Below are 20,647 nucleotides of genomic sequence, written 5' to 3' on the forward strand. Positions count from 1 at the left end.
GCTAAAGGGTTAAAAGGTCAGCAGCTCAGTGTCACGCAGTCACGGCTGCTGCAGGGTTAATAATAGATTGTCAGCTCTGTTTTACACACTCATAGCAGGAAGAGGGTTAATAACAGATCAGCAGCTTTGTGTCACACAGCCCTGATAACTAGAGGGTTAATAATAGAGTGTCAGCTCTGTGCCATAGTCTATGGGAAATAAATGAGTTACTTTATCCAGGTGATAAATACAATAGAAGGGTGTGAGCTGTCTGTCTGTCCCAGTGGAGTCACATTTAGTCCCGAGTCTCCCCGGGAATTCCTTCATTTGGACTCGCCCGCCCCACTGCCCCGCGCGACCCCTGTGGAATGTTGTTGGTTCCGCACCGGCGCTGAACGGGTTATAGTCCCTCCCATTCCAGCGGCTCCAGGTGGGAACTGGCTTCGGGACCACGATGCGATTGGCTGGCCCTGCGTGACGTCACAGATGCTTAGTCCCCGGCCGGCCGAGGTGAGAGACAGTCAGTGCGCGGAGCTCGGGGGGACCGGCTGGGAAACTGCTGCTCAGATCATGGACCGCGAGACCGGAGCCCAGAGATGCGCAAAGGCCACTTGAATCCCGGGAAATAGTCATGACTTTGTACCCGGAGCACTCGGGTAAGTTCTCACAAGGTACAAAGATGTGGGGCAGAGAGGGAGTAGTTGCACTGGGCAGATTGGGAAAGAGTTGGGCAAATACATTCCTGTATAAAAGTGCCCTGATTATGGGGAGACTCCAGTTCTATTAAACACATGGAACATTGATCCTGAGCTGGTCACGTGGTTATTTCTGAGGGAAAGAGCTGATAAAGAATTGCCCCTGGGCAGGGTATTGGGCAGACTGGGGTAGTCACCTGTCCTAGTCACGTGTCCCCAGGGAAGAATAGGCTGCAATGGGCAACATTTCCTCTCTGGGGCTGAAAGGCAAGTGCCCTGGGGCTGCAGAGAAGGCGAAATGTGAAAGGCAAGTGCCCCTGGATGGGTTAGTAGCCAACCTGTGATACTGGAGGGTATTCTGTGGAGTCAGGTGGTAATAGTTACGTTCCCTTCAGTAGAACAGAATACAGACTGTTATAGTTACCCCCTGGTTATGGAACAAGGTGGTCTGGTCTGTGATAGTCAAGTGCCTCTTGGGTAACATGGTAGGTGGGTTGTAATCGCAGACAGGGTCTTATAAGCAGTGATATTCCAATAGTTCATTTTATAACAATTATTAAGCAAACAGTCCTTCCTAAAGCAAGTACAGAGCAAGTACAGGGCAAGTACAGGGCAAGTACAGGGCAGTTTACTAAAGGTGGGTAAGGCTTGTAATGAACAGAAATACGAACAGAAAAAACACCTGCCTGGTTATTACTTCTCATGCTTTGAGTAATATTTTTGGGGCAAGAAAAGCATGAGATTTAAGATGCACTTGGATGCACAGGGCAGAAGCTCAGGAAAGGCAGGTGCTCTTATATAGAGAAGGGGCAGAGAGCTAAGTGCCAGGGAGGGTAGAAGGAGCAATTAGCTGGGAAGGGGTAAAAGCAATTAGCAATTAGGCAAGTGCCGCTGGGTTAAAGGCAGGTGCCGAGATGCCTGTGGGTAGATATTGAGCGGCGGATTGAGCAAGTTGTTATTAGATCATCTGCCCCAAAGGAGGTATTACCAGCCTGTAGTATGGGGGAGAGGAGAGCAGAGTGGAAGGTAAGGACTAGGTTTCCGACCAATGGACTGGCACAGGTGGGTGGTCATTTTATGAGCTGAGTTGCTGCACAGTGATCAGGGGTGGGCAGATGTGGCACAGGGAATACTAGTAAATAGCCAGGGGATGTGGCAATAAATACAAATGACAGTTAATGACAATATATCATCTATGCAAGGGATATAAATGGCAAGAATTGGTGATTTCACTGATTTAGTATTAATGCAGTATTGTGCAGTGCAGTAGAGTATGTTGGCACTTTATGTTGGCATTGGTATTAGAGGATGAAGTGTAAGGAAAGAATTCAGTAGAACTGGGGGTATCATTGGTGCCAGTCATACAGGGGCCCAAATAGACTCTGCGTGTTCCATATTAGCGGTTCTGATGCTCTGGGAGAATTTCATGGGATCAAATTGCACATTTGGTGTCATGTTTAAAAGGAATCATCTGTAGTCTGAGGGAAATGGATTGATTTACTGTGATGCCAGGGAGCAAAGAGTGTGAGCTGATAGGCCAAGGTCATGTCTCTGCAAATGGGGCGGAGGCAGAGAGTGCACTTGCATAGCAAATGTGTTTATAATAAATGGAGAAGATTCAGCGTGGAGACTGCACTGAGTATGTGCCCATAGTGTGTGTAGACTCAGGGGATTTCAAGGAGGGATTCTTAAAGGTCAAGTAAAGTATCAAAAATGCAAGGGGCGCTAATTTGTATGGTACCCCCCGATGATCTCTTCTTTAAATTGAACTGGCCTGGGAAACTCTGTGAGAGTATGGAGGTGCATCTTTCCCGAGGTTCCTGGGGTCTCTTGGGGCACCCTGGCATAAGTGCAGTATAAAACTGCTTGAGAGTTGTACTGTACAGCGCATGCACCCAATCTAATCAAAGGATCACCAGTGCACCCACTGGGTGAAAGGTTCAGCTCAGAGGGGGGTTTTAGGTGCCATGTTTGTAAGAAGCCTATGTGATGTGTGTGTAAGAATGGAGTGGGTGCAGGAATGTTACGGTGCATAGGAATGAATTGTATACTGGATAGAGAAGTACAGAGGAACGCTGGAAGGGCAGATTGTTCAGGAGGAGGAATGGATGTGGCTGAGTATTCACTGCTTCTGTTGATGGGAAGAGGGAGAATTAAAGATACACTGGGGAGGGAATGGGAAGAAGACTTTGTGGTCAGTGGTATAAAATGGTGATGGGAAATGTGTTATCAGCTTGGAGAGTACAGAGGTGGGGACACGGTTGGGGTGGTAAAAGGATTCGATTGAAAAGTGGTGAAAGAATTGTGTTTACTGCAAGAGGTACGACAATGTATTAGAAGCATGGGGTGTTAGGGAGGGTGTAGGAGAGTGTAGGAATGGGCTTGTGTTGATGTGAATGATTTGGAAAGGTGCAGGGGGTATAGGAATGAATATGTTCTGCACTAGAGGAAATGTCCGCGGATGGAGGAATTAGGGTGGAGGAAGTGCATTTCTATGGGGGACCAAAGTTGACACTGCTTAGAGGATTTGAAGGAACGTCTATGGGGAATCAGACGTATAAGGGGATGTAGGAATGAAAGAACATTGGGAATGGTGTTGAAGGGTGTAAGAATGAATATGTGCTGTTATATAATGGGGAGATGGAAGAGGAAGAGGAGGGAAGCTGGGGGTATAAAAGAAGGAGGTAAAGGAATTGAATGGAAAGTGTAAGAGAATGCATTGTGGGGGAGTGTACAGGGGTGCAGAACTGAGTTTGGGTGGGTTTGAGTGGGTACAGGAATGATCCTGATTATTGGAAATAACTGGGAAATGTGAGGCATTCCCTGAAAGGAGGTGATAGTGGGAGTAGTAATGGCTGCATGTTGTATAGGAAAGACATTGAAGTCAATATACTCGTGCCTATTTTGTCCAAATGCATTAAAGTCAATGGGCATCCGAATAATTTTGGCACACGTCAATTTATATGATGCAGCAGATTTTTCGACTGCGTATTATCGCTGCAATCTATTTGAAGACGGCAAAATTTGGAAATTCGCCTCCAATTCGCGCCTGTCGGTTTTTTTTCGCCCATCACTAGCTCTGAGCCCATGAGTTCAGTTCCAGCCACTGAGCAATCTGTGGGTTATTTGTATGTTCACCCTGTGTATGTGATGGTTTTTTGAAGTTTTTGTGGCAACATGGGTGTGGTTTAAAGTGGGTGTGGTTTAAAAACAGGGCGTGGTCAACACTGGTTTCCAAAAATTCTGGCCCCCTGTATCTCAGAAGTTGGACAGTACTACATGGGAAGAAATGGACAGTGCCAGCCTATAGATTTTCTTTTCTCCCCATATTAAAGCCCTGTGCTGCATGGCTGATACACACTGAATTTATTGACCCAATAACATGGGCTTAGTGGATAGTGAAATTGGTGTATTTGTAGTTGGGGTCAACAGCTCTCCCCCCTAATACAAGTCACAAAATCCACATGCAGAATGGGGAACAATGGTGAACAGTCTCATACTGCATGGGAGTCTGGAAATCAGTGAAGTCTGCAGCATACCTCTAATCTAAATATTAATTAGTCACATAGGATATGGTTGTACATTCCAGAATTAAGCTCATTATATACAGTGAGGGGCAGTGGGTTCTAACACCCCAAGCTCATTATATACAGTGAGGGGCAGTGGGTTCTAACGCCCCAAGATCTTTATATACAGTGAGGGGCAGTGGGTTCTAACGCCCCAAGATCTTAATATACAGTGAGGGGCAGTGGGTTCTAACGCCCCAAGATCTTTACAAACAGGGAGGGGCAGTGGGTTCTAACACACCAAGCTCATTGTATACAGTGAGGGGCAGTGGGTTCTAACACCCCAAGCTCATTATATACAGTGAGGGGCAGTGGGTTGTAACACCCCAAGTTCATTATATACAGTGAGGGGCAGTGGGTTGTAACACCCCAAGTTCATTATATACAGTGAGGGGCAGTGGGTTCTAACACCCCAAGCTCATTATATACAGTTAGGGGCAGTGGATTCTAACACCCCAAGCTCATTATATACAGTTAGGGGCAGTGGATTCTAACACCCCAAGCTCATTATATACAGTTAGGGGCAGTGGATTCTAACACCCCAAGCTCATTATATACAGTTAGGGGCAGTGGATTCTAACACCCCGAGCTCATTATATACAGTGAGGGGCAGTGGGTTTTAACAACCAAAGCATTTTATATACAATAAGGGGCAGTGGATTCTAACATCCCAAATTCTTTATATACATTGAGGGGCAGTGGGTTGTGACGCCCCAAGCTCATTATATAAAGTAAGGGGCAGTGGGTTCTAACACCCCAAGATCATTATATTCAGTGTGGGGCAGTGGGTTCTGACACCCCAAGCTCATTATATACAGTGTGGGGCAGTGGGTTCTAAAACCCCAAGCTTATTATATACAGTAAGGGGCAGTGTGTACTGGGTTATATTTGATGTGGATTCCTATTAAAAACACTAATCAAATTCTTTGTAGTTTGTTTTGCTCTGCAACACTGAACTTGCTTTCTCTGCAATGATGCCTGGCCAGACTATAATTAACCACAGTGGGATGAGTGCAGCTTGTCCATTTGGACATTTATCCAGACCAACCATAAAAGTGGCTTTGATGCGGCCCGCTGCTTGTCAACTTGAATAATGAAGTCCCATTAGGCCGCTCCGTTAATGGACTAGTGTTTAATTAGCTGGGATACCCCAGGGTCCTATTCAAGTGGAGCTCACATATTGCTGTGTTTTCTGGAGCTAACGCAAGGCCAGTCATCCCGTGTCCCTTCAGACATAACTCCCAGACAAGGGTGGACATGTAGCCTGTACAGTGGGTGCATAGGGACCCTCCATTGCACCGGGGGTCCTGACTGCCCATGCACATGACTTTATGCAATGATTATGCTTTACAATAAATGCTCTTAGTTCTGCAGCACTGTTGGTTCATGGTGGTGGTGGTGGTAGGGACCTTATAATGTTTCTTCTACTGTCTGTGTATGAATGTCCAACTTATAGCCTCCAACCTTTTATTGGAAATAATAAGCAGGAGCTGGAAGGCCACCCATTCCATGGGTTCAGTATCCCACCACCACCATTCTGCATTAGAGAAAAGCTCAGCCATTCACAAGCATTGATTCAATGACTTTTCTTAGTATTCAGAAATCTCTCCATCCAGAAGAAGCTTCCTTTCTATTAGATGAAGGGCCACAGCTTCAGACCAAGGATAAGAGGGGCCACGCTCCTTTCAATTTTCCTGCACCCCTTTTACCAATGTTCTGTTACAGTTGTTCAGCCCCCACCTCACCTGCCATTATGATGAGAGGCAACTTAGCAACAGGGTTTTAGTGACTCACTCTCATTGTGTATTGGACAATGCGCCCAGTTCCAAGCCCGCTGTGTTATCTCCAAAGAGAAAATGCGCCCCATTTTTATAATAAGACCCACATTCTTACCAGCGTCAATTTGCTTTGCAGGCAATATTCCGTTCATTTGCATTTCTCCATACCGTAATGAAATAACATTTGTCTCCAACCTATCTCTGATCCATAGCAACTTGGGTTTGTAATTCCCCACAGTTGCGGCTGGCCCAGATTTACTGAAGGCCACATGGACAAAATGGAATTCTAATTTTATTCTACAAAGAGAAATGTCCTTATGCAAAAAACATATACTTAATAAACAATGTTGATGAAAGGGAACCAGAATGCCAATATCAGACTTTCTGTCCTTTGGTTGACTCTTATCTCCAAGTTTATACATTTTGTCACTCTTGGTTGGTCATCTCAATCTTCAATAAATTGGTAGTAGGGGCTTGCACATATTGGGGTGCTATTAGGGTCAGAAGGAGACTGACCTACAATCTGATTAGGGTCAGAAGGAGACCGACCTACAAACTGGATCAGGTATGGGCAACTGTTGTTGTAGAACTCAAACCAACCAATGATGAGAACTTTGGTTTACCAATGACTTCACTTGACCTTGACATGTTACGTTCCTTAATTATTTCTTATGGCAGAACTTGCCTGAACCCTTTTACATCTTTATTTAAATTCCAGTAGATGTCCAAATTGCTACTTGAAGTCAATGTTCAACATAATGGTCACAAGATGACCTGATTAATGTATTCATTTGCAGATATGAGCTATGGAGACATCAAGTGGGGTTTCTGCAATGGCTGGTGGAGGTAACGTGCTTGGTGGAGATAGATGTATAAATCTTAGGAAAATGGTATAGATTATTTTATAATACCTTGGAAGGTAGTTGAGATAGCTGTTGTCAAACCACTATGGGGGTTTCCAGCCTCACTTTGTGTGTGTTGTCATTTTTGAGGATATGCAATCAGTGCCAAGAGTGTTGTTGAAAAGGGGTTTATCAAGGGAAATTATTGTGGCTCGTGAGTAACATGTCACTCCCCAACCCCTTGGATGTTGTTCTCAGTGTCCTCAAAGCAGGGGCTTATTTTTGAATAGCAAGATTTTTTGGAAGCAAGTTTTAATTTCATAAAAACTAAGTATAGTGCCAAGTAGAAACTCCTGTAGCCTGCCAGTCCACATCGGGGCTATCAAATAGCCAATCACAGCCCTCATTTGGCACACAAGGGACTTTTTCATGCTTGTGTTGCTTCCCAACTCTTTTTACATTTGAATGTGTCTCATGGGTAAAAAAGGTTGGGGACCCCTGGCTTAGACAGGCATGTTATCTTTCTACATTTCATTTCTCTCACCCGTCAAAGATGGGGCCTCCCCCCAAATTCTGGATCCCTGACATTAAATACTCTTGACACACTGGGGGTCATTTATCAATACTGGGCAAATATGCCCATGGGCAGTAATCCGTGGCAACCAATAAGATTGTTGCTTTCATTGTTCTACTTGCAGCTGGCTTTAAAAACCGAATCACTGATTGGTTGCTATGAGTAACTGCCCATGGGCAAATGTGCCCAGTGTTGATAAATGAGCCCCACTAACTTCATATGTCCACAATTCGTGGTTCTGTTTAGCATGGGGTAAAACAAAAAGCAGAGGTTTTCAGACTTTTTTTTGGTGCAAGCTGCCCTTTCAGGTTCAGGATTGTAGCCAGTAGGTAACTACATTCAACTTTCCTAGTTCCAGGCTTATCCAAGATAACCTTTACAATTCACCCTTATTGTCCTCCAGGATGCCCTTTAACCTTGCACTACATTGGACAACCCAAGGGGGAGTCCACCCCAGAGTTGGGGAACCACAATTTTAAGGTGAGAAGTCCTTTTAGTTGACTTCCTACTTCTGTTTCTGCAGCATCAGACAATTAAATGCCTCTGGTTACAGAAATAATTTGGTCCATCACCTCATGATGGATTGATGAATCCAAACTAGCCTAAGGCCTAAGCGACCTTTGAACCCTGGTTCATATATCTTTTCCATTCTGTATATGCTACATATAAATGTTCAAAACAGTAAACATGTTTTTCATCTAATATAGCTACGTGCAAATATGAATAAATATAAAAGCAGAACCTGATAGCCAACGCCTAGCTACCTGGCTATTAAGAAATTGCTTGTGGTCAGATAAACAAACAACTGTACCAAGTATAAAGCTTATGCCCATATAAGAATATTTTGCTTAGCATCATTACGTATATTTTGCAAGTAATATTTTAGCCAATCATGTATAACACAGTGCTTTTGCATTATAACACGTTACCTAATAAATATATTTGCAAGGGTCGGGACTAGCAGAACTTTCTCACCCGAGCTACTGAATGCTTCTATTCTGTATCTCAATAAACTTCCTTCTCTGATTGCAACATTGATAAGGGGCGTTGGCTGTATCATTGGAAAGGTCTCTCACCGAGGTCCAGACCCAACAGGATCCCATACGAATAATCACAGGAGAATTCTGGTGAAAAAGCTAAAAACTGGAACTTGTTAGACTTGTGTCTTTTTCAGAGACATCTACGTAGGGGCAATATAGGCATTCTGGTGCCCCAGCTGTTGCTGAAATTCAGTTTTCAGCACCCATTGTGCCGATTGTGCATTTTTTTACTCTTTCCTATATGCATTTGTGTGAGTAATGTAATAACCACTGAGAATGTCTGGGCTGGATTCCGCTGCCCAAAGTCAGAATAAACCAGATTCTCACAACTGTGAGGCTTTGCTGCCCCTCTGTGCCGTGTGCACTTTTATATTGCCGTCACCAAAGGCTGAATCCTCTGCACACAGACACTTTGCTTAAATACAAACCAAGGAACAAATGGGGGCCTTTGTATTTCTCACCACCCTTCTCCCACCACGACCTGACGTTGACTCAACACACACGTTCTCTGCTCCACCCAACCAAGCCATAAGCAGGTAAATAAGGCACACGAATGTCTCTATAATTTGTATTTCATAAAGAGAATAAAAAATATAAATCAGTCAAATAAATACACGTGCAGCTACATGGGTCGGTTAGTGTGCAGGAACTGCGGTGATCTTATTTTTTATGCCTGGGGTTAATGGACTGCTCTTTGGCCATTTACTGCAGTGATGTTTTCGGCATGCCTGGGGTTAATGGAGTGCTCATTGTCCATTTTCTGCAGGGATCTCTCTGCCATATCTAGGGTTAATAGAGTTTTGTAGTGATCAGGCTCAGTTATTTGGAGCGGTGCCGCAGGTACTCCAGTCTGACATTGGCCACAGCCTCTTACCATGGAATTGTCTCCCATTTTTGCCATAAACTCCACAGGCAGGGGATCCACTAGGGCTGGGCCCCTGACAAGACTCCAACTGCCACTCACCCGACCCCACGGCATGTATGGTGTGCTGTGAATACATGTATAATTGACAGCGGCTCTTTCATGTAATATTGGTTATTATCCAGCTCGGAGCCTGGTGGGGTTTTGATCACTGTCAGATCTTCAGCGACTCAGAGTTCCTCGTTTTTATTGGAGGGGCTGGTGATAAGAAAGGGATGAATCTCAGTAGGGGTCCCTTCTAGCACTTCAATGACGAGAGGTCTAAGCAATGCTAATTAGTACAGTTTGATAATAAATCTGCTATATATATAGGGTCTCCGCAGGTCAGTGGGAGTGCTATAAGCTCTGCTCTACCCACCCATCCAAGGGGAGCAGACATTGTGGGACCCCCCATTACACATAGCAGCTGTTGGGAGTTGTTCCTGCTGCAGCTTTGATTTTATTTTTGGTTCAGATGGCTGTGAGAGACCCCCACACCCCATAAGAGCCTTCAGCTGTCATTCAGCCTTGAATTTGTAGTTCAACACTCAAGGCTGAAGGTTTATTGCCACTGCTTAATCCAGGCTTCCTTCCCTCGCCACTCTTGTGATGTATTATATGTTTTATATATATAGATAGATAGATATATATATATATATATATATTAGGGATGCACCAAATCCACTATTTTGGATTCAGCCGAACCCCCGAATCCTTCATGAAAGGTTCGGCCGAATACCAAACTGAATCCGAATCCTAATTTGCATATGCAAAGTAGGGGTGAGAAGGGGAAAACATTTTTACTTCCTTGTTTTGTGACAAAAAGTCACGTGATTCCCCTCCCCACCCCCAATTTGCATATGCAAATTAGGATTTGGATTCGGTTCTGCCGAATCCTGCTGAAAAAGCCTAATCCTGTCCGGATCCCGAACCGAATTCCTAATATATATATATATATCTCTATAGTCCAACAGTTGGACTATACTGTATATATATATCAAATATATCAAACAATGACCCAGGTTCTATCCATATGTCCTTCCATGCACATCAGGATTTAAAAAATATTAAAAAATAGTTACTTTTATTTAATGCATTTCTTAAAATAGATCAGGTCTCCGTTTAAGACCTTTGTCAAGACCCAAAAATTTTAATAAAAACGACACATTTATAGATAAACTGTTCCCGCTCACATGTGGTTACCCCAAATATGTAAAGATTATATAGGGTATTTAACCCTGCTCCGTAGCTATTTTTTAAATCCTGGTGTGCATCATTTTTTCAAGTATTTTGTATATATATATATATATATATATAATATATATATATCAGTCCACAGGGTAGCCAGCACTCACGAAAAAAAGTTTAACTTGCCTGGGTGAAGTATCATAAATTCCAATATATAACCAGCAAGAAAGAACCGCACTCTCAGGTCTTATATAAATTAAAGAAAATAATTGATTGTTAAATGCTAGACTTTCTCGCATTTAACAATAAATAATTTTCTTTAATTTATATAAGACCTGAGAGTGCGGTTCTTTCTTGCTGGTTTTATATATATTTTGGATCTTCATACCTTAAGTCCACTAGAAAACCATTCAAACATTAAATTAACCAAATGAGCTTGTTTTGCTTCCAATAAGGATTAATTACATCTTAGTTGGGATCAAGAACAAGCTACTGTTTTATTATTACCGAGAAAAGTAAAATCATTTTTAAATATCTGGATTATTTGGATAAACTTGAGTCTATGGGAGACGGCTTTTCAGTAATTCTGAGCTTTCTGGATAACAGGTTTCTGGATAACGGATCCCCTACCTGTGCTGGGTACACTTCTATTGGTTTTCGGGTTTTTCTCTCTGTAGCGGCAATGAGCAACCGTAGGGGGTTGTTGCGGCTGTGCTTTTATGATTTCATTCCTGGCCGTTTCCATCAAGCAATCTCCTGCTCAGGAATGATAACACTGGGAACGGACTGAAGGGACAAGATAAGGATGGAGATAAGGGGCGAACGATTTCACCATTATCATGTGAATACAAAGGAGGAAAACATGAGGGTACAGTGTCCCTTTAATAATGTCTGGAATCAGCTGGATTCAAACAAAAAGGCATTCAGTGCGACAAAGAGCTTACAATCGAATTAACGCTAGAGAGAGTGTAGTTCTTTTGTGACTGGCTCCTCATTATTAGACTGTTGCCTGATTCTTCTTTGCTTCAATCCTCTATTGCTTCCTATTTCTTCTTTATTCTGCCCCCCCCCCCTTTCCTTGTCTCTGGATAGCAGAAGGAAGGCCTCATTATAATTTCACATGGAGCGGAGGAACTAAAGCTGCGATAAACGTCTCGCTGCTAGCACACAAAGCGCTTAGTGACATGTACATCTTGGCTAACGAGCAGATATGACAATTACATGCGAATTTGTGCAACTTCGTCCATTTTATACCTTGGATTTTTTAGGGTGTAGCTCCCTTGGCCTTGGTAGGGTACCTGTGCTGGTTGCAGAAACATCTCCGTAATGACTCCGAACTCGGGGTAAATTTACTAAGCGGCGAAAATTCGCCAGCGACGGCATTGCAACATGTTGCCAGGCGAAAATTCACTCAGACAACGCTAATTTACTAAAATGCAAAGTTGCATCCTGGGTCCTAAAGGGTATACCTTTAGGACAATTGGACTGGGGGATCCAGGCCCACTGGGGCAGCCACATACGGGCCCCACCATTACCCCCCCCAAGCGCATACCTTTTTATCTCTTCATGTGCTCGCAGATCTAGGTTATGGAGTAGAGCACAGTCTCAGGCGGCCATGGGGAATTAGTCTGGGCTGGTGGGCTTACAAGGGCCAAAGCCTACAGGATTTATTTGGATATTGCTGCGGGAGCAGAAACACTAGTCACTGTTAATCAGGATCTGCTGGGGTTGAACCAGGGACCTTTGGGTTTATGGTTCGATGCCTTAACCACTGGGACATGTGAGCAGCCTGCAGCACTCCTTGCCTGAGCATTGGTTCCCATCCTTGCAGTGCGGCATTGTCCTTAGCTACGGTTTCCTGTTTTGGTCTCCTTCCTATTCTGCCGTATCTTGTCTTGTCTTATGTTGTCTGTACCCTTCCCTGTCTTGTCCTGCCTGACTCTGAACCTAGTCTTATCTGCCTTACCTTCCCCTTCCAGTTCTGCTCGGGTCCTGATTTAAACCTTGACCTTTTCTTGCTTTAACCTTGCTGTGACCTTGCCCTGCCCAGTTATTGTATTGCTATTCTGAATCTTGCTCTGCTCCTCACTCCAAACCTGATCTTGCCTTGACCTTGACCTGACCGTGTCTTTCTGGTTCCTGCTTCCTGTTCTGACCTGTACCCTGTATTTATCTTCCCTCCTCTCGCTCTGCATCTTGCCCTGCCTTTTCCAGTCCTCTTCTGCTATCCGTTCCAGTCCTTTCCTGCTATCTGCTCCAGTCTCCTCCCGCTATCCAGTTCTCCTGTTCCTGATCTCAAGTCTGCTCCCGAGCTACGCCACCACTGTCATGTCTTATACTTGTAGTCTGCTCCTGATCTACGCCTGCACCATCCAGTATTATACATCTTGTCTGCTCCTGATCGGATCTACGCCTGCACAGTCTTGTCTTATACTTCTAGTCTGCTCCTGATCTGATCTACGCCTGCACAGTCTTGTCTTATACTTCTAGTCTGCTCCTGATCTGATCTACGCCTGCATCGTCCAGTATTATACATCTAGTCTGCTCCTGATCTGATCTATGCCCGCACCGTCTTGTCTTATACTTCTAGTCTGCTCCTGATCTGATCTACGGCTGCACCGTCCAGTCTTATACTTCTAGTATGCTCCTGATCTGATCTCCATCCTGTTCCGCTCTGAACCTGTTCCAGTCTGACTCAATGCCCTCTTCAACCTGTTCCTGCCTTCCCTTTACGTGTTCTCTAGGCACATACAGCTCCTGCCTCAAGGACTCACCCTTCCCTCATCAGACTCCACAGCGCCCCCTACCTAATCGTTGACACAGTTGAGGTGATATGCTCAAATTTCTGACCCAAACCAGCAAATCAGGTGTTTGCCATTTATGTCTATGGCAGGTTAAGTGGTGAGTACCATTTCTCCACCAGCAGAAATGCCTTAGCCAAGGGCTTTTCATTGACATGAATGTATAGACTCCTGTGACACAAGCAACATGAATAAGTACCAATTATTACAGATTACAGATCAGGGGGACTTAAAGATGTACCTTGCAGGATATTCATGGCTCCTGTGTGTAATTAAGAGATTAGAGTAAAGGATCTATGGATGGCCACAGTGGCAGGGACAAATCGGAACTGATTTGTGGCACAGAGTTGCACCCAGAGGCAATCCCGCTAATCACTGCTGCACTATTTGTTAGCATTTGTTTTATTAGCACAAATAATGGTGATTCAAAATGACACACACAGGGAGCTCACACTCATATATATCCGTACTGCCGAGGCACGGCCGCACACAAATCTGATCAAGGAAAAGAGATAACCCTGTAGGCGTCTGCAGTGGAAAAATGAGAAAAGACGGTTCCAGACCATAAATCATTATGGTCTGAAGGGGACATGAATGGAGGTAATGGACGAATGGAGAAGCAGATGCACAAATACTGTATTTCTATGTTTTTTGTATTATAATTGGGCTCTAGTGTATATCTGTGCCACAAACCTCTATCCCTGTCTGGAATACACTGGAGAAGAAAGCTTATTTACTAAAACAGGTGCTACCCATAGGGCAGGATGCAGAATGCAAAAAAACAGGTGCAGTCCGCCATGTTTTTGCCCTGTGTGTAGTAATGAAAGGGCTTCCTTGCATTTACTGGCGCTACCCTCTGCACCTTCTTTGCTAGTGGGTGTTTGCACCCCTTATATGTTCATCTGGACTGACCCCTAAAATGTCAGTTCTACTTATGAAAGCATAAAGGTTCTAATGAAGGAGGCTGAGAACGGGAATTTGGTGAGGATGTGCCTGAATGCAATATGTCAAGAAATTATTTCAGCATTAGGGTCTAATGAGCAAAGAGCATGGAGTGCAAAAAGGAGAATCTGTTGACGTCATTTTTAGAAAGGGGACTAAAGAAGCTTACAATAGAGGTGGGTGGGGACAGAAGTGAATATTGGAAATTAGGAGTCTGATCCAACTAAATGGCTTGTCTGATTGAATTGATTTTGTCTTTGAAATGGTCAGCAACATGATGGTGATAGTCGGCTGAAGGGAAAATGGGTGAGATGGAGTCAAGATGAGTAGGAAAAGCATTGGGGGTTGTGGATAGAGAATATACATCTGACCAGCAGTCAACTTGATTTTCTACCCAACCCAAGCCCGTGGGAAAAAATGATTAGCAAAGGGATCATTGGCCCATATACTATACAGTAGGCTAATGATTAGGCCAAGATTGGCCAACCAGCGTCTTCAAGAAAAGGATACATTTCAATTATTTTGAAAAGTATTAGGTGCAAAGAATAAATAGGTCAGAAAGCATCTCCTTTGGTATCTGTCCAAAGTGCAGGGTGCCCTTGGAAAAACTCTTATTTATAGTTACTTACTCCATACTTGGTCATTATAGAGGTTAGTAGGCCATCTCCAGAATAGTTTTGAGGGAGATGATGCTAGCATGGCATGAGTATTGCCTCCAGTACATCAAGGTTTATGAGTGATGTCCAGTGGAGGAAGGGCTTGGTGGGTGTAGAAGCTCATAAATTAGCAGCTCAAAGAAAGAGTTAAAGGGACACACTGGAGGAACCACAGCCCATACATAATGCAAATACCCCAAAGTTAAGAGGTTTTAATGTAGAGTTTATGTTGTGATTGACATATGACCCCATGGGAAGCTCCCTTGAATAAACCTATCAATGACCTCAATCAATATGTTCACAAATTGGTGACTTGTATTTTCAATGCGGCTGAACAAACAATCGCTGACTCTTGGGATTCCCATGTTTACTGAGGGGGGGGGCTTTCTTCAATAGTAAAAACTCGCCACAGTTCTGGTGGCCCTGGGGGTCCCTTTTCTCATTTTCTCCTAGATTGAACATTAAAACAATTGCTCATGATTATTTGACAGCAAGTCCTTAAAGCTTCTCTAATTTTCTTGAGAGTAGTTTTTTATGGAGTATTCTCCCAAGAGATCGGCCAAGAGAATCGTGGTCTTTCCTTCGATCTGTCTCTTCTGTCGTGGCCATTGGATTGTTTGTCCTTGGTGTTCCTCATTGTTTACTTGCATTCAAAGACCAAAAGAATTAAGGACAAGGTTTGGAAAGGAGATTGGGAGCTCAGTGTGATGCCCGTCCCCCTCTGCTGCTGATTTGGATTGTGTTGCTTGTATTTATGGGTTGTTCAAGACCAAAGGATGATGCATCTTGGCTTTAGATAGATAACATTGCTTTGGGCCATATGGCATTGTACCGCATTATGATTGCTAATTGTATTTATTTATTTATACTCCTTTATTTGTATAGGGCTGATACATTCATGCATCTCTTGCAAAGAGATTAAATCCATATATTCCCCTGAACACATTTGGTCGATGATATGCATGTAATAGCATATTCTCTTATGGTCCCTCGTTCCTCCTGCCACCCTCGGCCTCTGTCCATCAGCTAAAGGCCATTACTGTGTTAGCATTGGGAATAAGTAGAGCAAAGGTGATGCCTTTATTGTCTCAATGCAGTCGATGCAGTGTAGCGCAAGATGGACGGGCTCTTTCATCAAGCCTTGACATCTCACATGGGTGGCTTTGAAAGCCCTTAACCTACTCAGGCAAGAAATGTATCACCTACTACTTCACTTACTCCCTCTGCTTGCAAGGCAGCTTTTAAGGAAGGGGAAGACATTAGAGTGGACTCAATCAAGACTAAATGGTTCATTAATCAATTGTTAACACCATAATGGAGCTTAGGGTTTGCTCCTACCTGTGCTTGCCTAGAGCAGTATCCTGTAGTTGTCCCAACATTGCCACATCATGCAAGTACAGGGCCCCGACTATGTGTTGTAACTCCTACTGGTTCAAGAACACGGTTAGAACTTCCACACTTGACAGACGAAGGAGAGACAACGTTTTGTTCCTTTTCTTTTACTTGGCCTTTGTCCTGCTCATCTCTTTTGCCCGTTATACCTTTTTTCTCGTCCGTTTTTCAACTTTGCTCTCTAGAGAACCCTTAGGACCAAGGGGAAGACATTAGAGTGGACCCAAACAAGACTAAAGGGTTCATTGATCAATGGTAGACACCATAATGGAGCTTAGGGTTTGCTCCTATCTGTGCTTGCGTAGAGCAGTACCCTGTAGTTGTCCCTACATTGCCACATGTGTTGTGCCACCTGCTGGTTCAAGAACACGGTTAGAACTTCCACACTTGACAGAAGAAGGAGAGACATAGGTTTGTTCCTTTTCTTTTACTTGGCCTTTGTCCTGCTCATCTCTTTCGCCCGTTATACCTTTTTTCTCTTCCATTTTTCTTTTTTGCTCTCTAGAGAACCCTTAGGACCAATTTCCTAACGCCAGCGCTTGTTCAACAGGTGATGTGGTTAGCAATACTGTCAGATTCATTAGGCTTTATACTTTAACCTTCTCTTCATTTTTTAATGCTCCCATAGCAACCACTGTCTGCAGTTCTTTCTAATCTTTAGCTTCTTTCTTTACAAGATTGTCTTCCTCCTTGTCTTGCTCTGTCTCGTTTATTTGCTGTCTCACAAACTCTGCCACCCTCCTCTACCCTCTCTTTTATTCTGCCTAGTGCTTTTTCTTACCTCCTCTAAACCTGTATTTAATGTTCTTTCAATAATTCTCTCTGTCTCCCTCCTCTCTGGGTCTTTTCCTACTGTCTTATTCTTTCTCTACAATATATTTCTTTATCTCACTCCTTACTCCCCTTTGCCCCTTTTCCTATTATCTCATCTATTTTCTCTTCTTCATTTAACCCATCTTCCTTTGTGGTCTCACTTCCCCCAACACACACCAATAACCCCCTCTGTCTCTTTTCTTGCTGTCTCTTCTTTTATTTTCCTCTTTGACCCTTTCCAACCTTTAAAGAATAATAATTATCATTGCTTGTTGCTTGTGCACTTACAGTAGATCTCCAGGAGGTCTTGGGCTGGTGACCAGTAGATCACGATACTAGTGTCTTGCTAGATTTATTATATCAGCCATCATTCTCATCGATAAAACATGTAAATTGAGGGATAGGTGCTGTTCATGAAATTGTAATGGCTGGTAATGGATTTACTTTCAGCATAATGTAATTAAGGCTGTATTTTTTCGTGGCGCGGTAGCAGCATTCTGGCAGTTTAGAGGTAGCTCTTGATAAATACCCCGCTAAAAATAGACCTTAATTCAGTAATATCACGGAATCCTTGAGTCTGGTTGGATGCTACAGTCTACTGCACTGAGGCAAATGTATACCCATGTTAGTGAATTTGCCATCTACTCACTTCCAGTATTTACCTCCAGCTCAACATTTCACTCAACTTTTTTATTTGTCATTCCTTAGCATCAACATCTGCATGTCTACAATTCCCCCTCCTTTTCTATTGATTTCCTTTAATCCTTCATTCCTAGTATCTTTCTGTATCTCTCCCTTTTTTCTTATTTCCTTTGCTATTTTCCTCTCTCCCTTGTATCCCATTCTCTGTCTCCCTTTAAATCTTCTCTCCCCTCTGTGCCTTGGTATCTCCTCTTGTTCCCTCTTTCCATTAGTACCTTCTGTTGAACTTTTCTCTTGATATTTAGTGGCCACTCTCTCCTTTATTATCACCTACATTCTCTTTTAATGTTCCTATTTCCCCCCCTCTTTCTCTTCTTTTTCCCCCATGTTATCTCATTTTCTTCTGTCCCATTGTTTTTCCTGCTCCCTCTAGTGCCTTCTGTTCCACCTCTGTCTTGATATTAATGGTCTCATCTTAACTTGGTTTCTCCTGTCTTCTCAGTTAATCCCTTTTCCTCACTATTTTTCTCTCAATTTGCCCCTGTTTGACATAGGAGAAGGGGAATAATGAGAGAGAAGATAGGAGAAGAACAGTTGAAGATAGATATAGAGAAGGAGAGGGAAAAGAAAGAAAGACAGTAAACAAAGGGAACACCTTCCCCTGGTACCTCTCAATTTATGCCTTCTTATTTTCTATCACTTCCTCCCTCCACTCTTTCTTCATTGTCCCCAGTCCAATTTTCTTCTTCTTTCTTTCTGATCTATTCTTTTCCCATCTTCTCTGACTCTCTCTCATTCTTCCCCTTCTCCAACGACAAACAGAACTTGGAGGAAAACGTTCTCAAAGGCTCTGTAAAACATACTCAGTTGGGTTAGAGTCTATCTCACAGAATCACTCCAGGATGGATGTGTGGTGTTTGCCTTTAGTAGAGACAAAAAAATATCTTTCAAAAGGCAGAAAGAAACATCTTGTCTTTTACGTTTTCAGCTATTTTGGGTTCACTGATGACAGCTGGACCTGCCTTATTCCTCAAACTCTGTTCTTGATTAATTAGACTCATTTTACACAGTATGATTCCTATAAATAGTATCTCCTTTTTACTTCCCTCCTTTTATTCTTCTTCTTCTTTCTTTTCTACATCTTCTTATGGTCTCTCAACATGCTGAAGGCTTTCCTTTATGTTCTTCAGTCCCAAAAGAAGGAAACTGTCAAGCAAGGGGAAACCAGTTTCCATCATTCTCTGAGTGTCAGGAAAAGTGGTTAGAGCCCCGGATATCCCATGGGTTTCATTCCACTAAATGGTGCTTCTTCATCAGTCCCCCTGATTTGCATGAGGATGGGCAGCAGCTGAACTTAAATGATGGAATGTTGCTTGAGAGCTTTATGCAGTCATTGGATTAAAGTTTTATATTGCGTACAACGACAAAACACTTCAGTGGCTCCTCGTGTATTCCCACTCTGCCCCTTCCTTACATTATGCTGATATGTATGACGCTGACTCATGGCCGGATTTTATAAGGGAAATGGTTATAAGGGATTCTCATCTTTCATATTATGTATTATGAAACAGTCCTAAATTCTGCTTCTGTAGCTCAAAGTTGGGTCTTTACACCCCGAAACATCTACTAAACATGAGTGTTCCTCTGTAGGAGCGAGTGTTTGAAAAGGAACAGCAGTGTTGGGTTGAACGTAAGGCTAATTCTAGAAAAAGGATTGAAATAAGCATATGTACAAATGTATAAGCATATGCGCTTGTTTTTTTCTTCTGTTCCTGGAAGATGCCATTATAGATATGGATAAATACCACATCCCAATTCATGCCAGTTATTGGTTTATGAAACTGATGCCCAGAAATTATTTGGGTACCTTGAGGAAAAGGTGAAGAACCCCTGAATTCTACCTTGTGCCATGACCTCTGTATGGGCCGGGCATCTTTTATAAGAACATATGGACATGTATGGATATCCATCACATCGCAACACATCTCAGTTATTGGGTTATGAAGATAATGCTCAGAACTAATTTTCTGAAGATATGTATATTCACCATATCCCAACATATGGCAGTTACTGGACCATTAGGCTGATGCCCAGATCAAATCTTTTGTAGATATGGTTATCCACCACATTCCAATGCATACCAGTTATTGGTTTTTGAAACTGATGCCCAGAACCAATTTGGTTTCCTTGAGGTAAAGGTAAGGAACCCCTGAATTCTACCTTGTGCCATGATCTCTGTATGGGCTGGGCTTCTTTTATAAGAACATATGGACATGTATGGATATCCATCACATCGCAACACATCTCAGTTATTGAGTTATGAGAGTGATGCTCAGGACTACTCTTCTGCAGATATGGATGTCCACCATATCCCAATATATGGCAGTTACTGGACCATTAGGCTGATGCCCAGATCAAATTTTCTGTAGAAATGGACATCTACCACATCCCAATTAAGTCATGAAGCTGATGCCTAGAACTAATCTTCTACAGATATGAATATCCACCACATTCCATCATATGCCAGTTATTGGTCCATGAATCTGATGCCCAGAGCTAATCTGGGTTTCTAGAGAAAAAGATTAAGAAACCCTGATTTATACCTCATAGCATGATCTGTGTATGGGCTGGGCCTTCAAAAGAAGGTTCCTTCCAACCCTGTGGGCTTTATTAAATAAACATTACATGGAAAACTTCAGGACGTGCCCTTCTTCACACAAGAGTAATAAAAACCCTTTGAAGAGCAAATCCCTAAGTGTTTCATTATTCAGTATATGTGCACATTCAGGGACATTATTTTTAGTTAATTAAGCCAAAATGTTGGGTTTTCTTATTATA

General features: G+C 43.0%; 1 protein-coding gene across 1 annotated transcript in view; it reads left to right on the forward strand.

Moving 5' to 3' along the window:
- The first annotated feature begins 443 nt into the window (after positions 1-443).
- The window catches only part of chrm4.L (cholinergic receptor, muscarinic 4 L homeolog), a 29,219-nt gene continuing 9,015 nt past the window's right edge, over positions 444-20,647 (forward strand). Inside the window, exon 1 of the mRNA XM_018257343.2 lies at positions 444-635. Within this exon, the coding sequence (XP_018112832.1) occupies positions 611-635 (25 nt within the window). The 5' untranslated portion in view covers positions 444-610. The remainder of the gene's footprint in view (positions 636-20,647) is intronic.

Source organism: Xenopus laevis, chromosome 4L, assembly GCF_017654675.1.
Source record: "Xenopus laevis strain J_2021 chromosome 4L, Xenopus_laevis_v10.1, whole genome shotgun sequence".
In the NCBI taxonomy this organism is placed as follows: Eukaryota; Metazoa; Chordata; class Amphibia; order Anura; family Pipidae; genus Xenopus; species Xenopus laevis.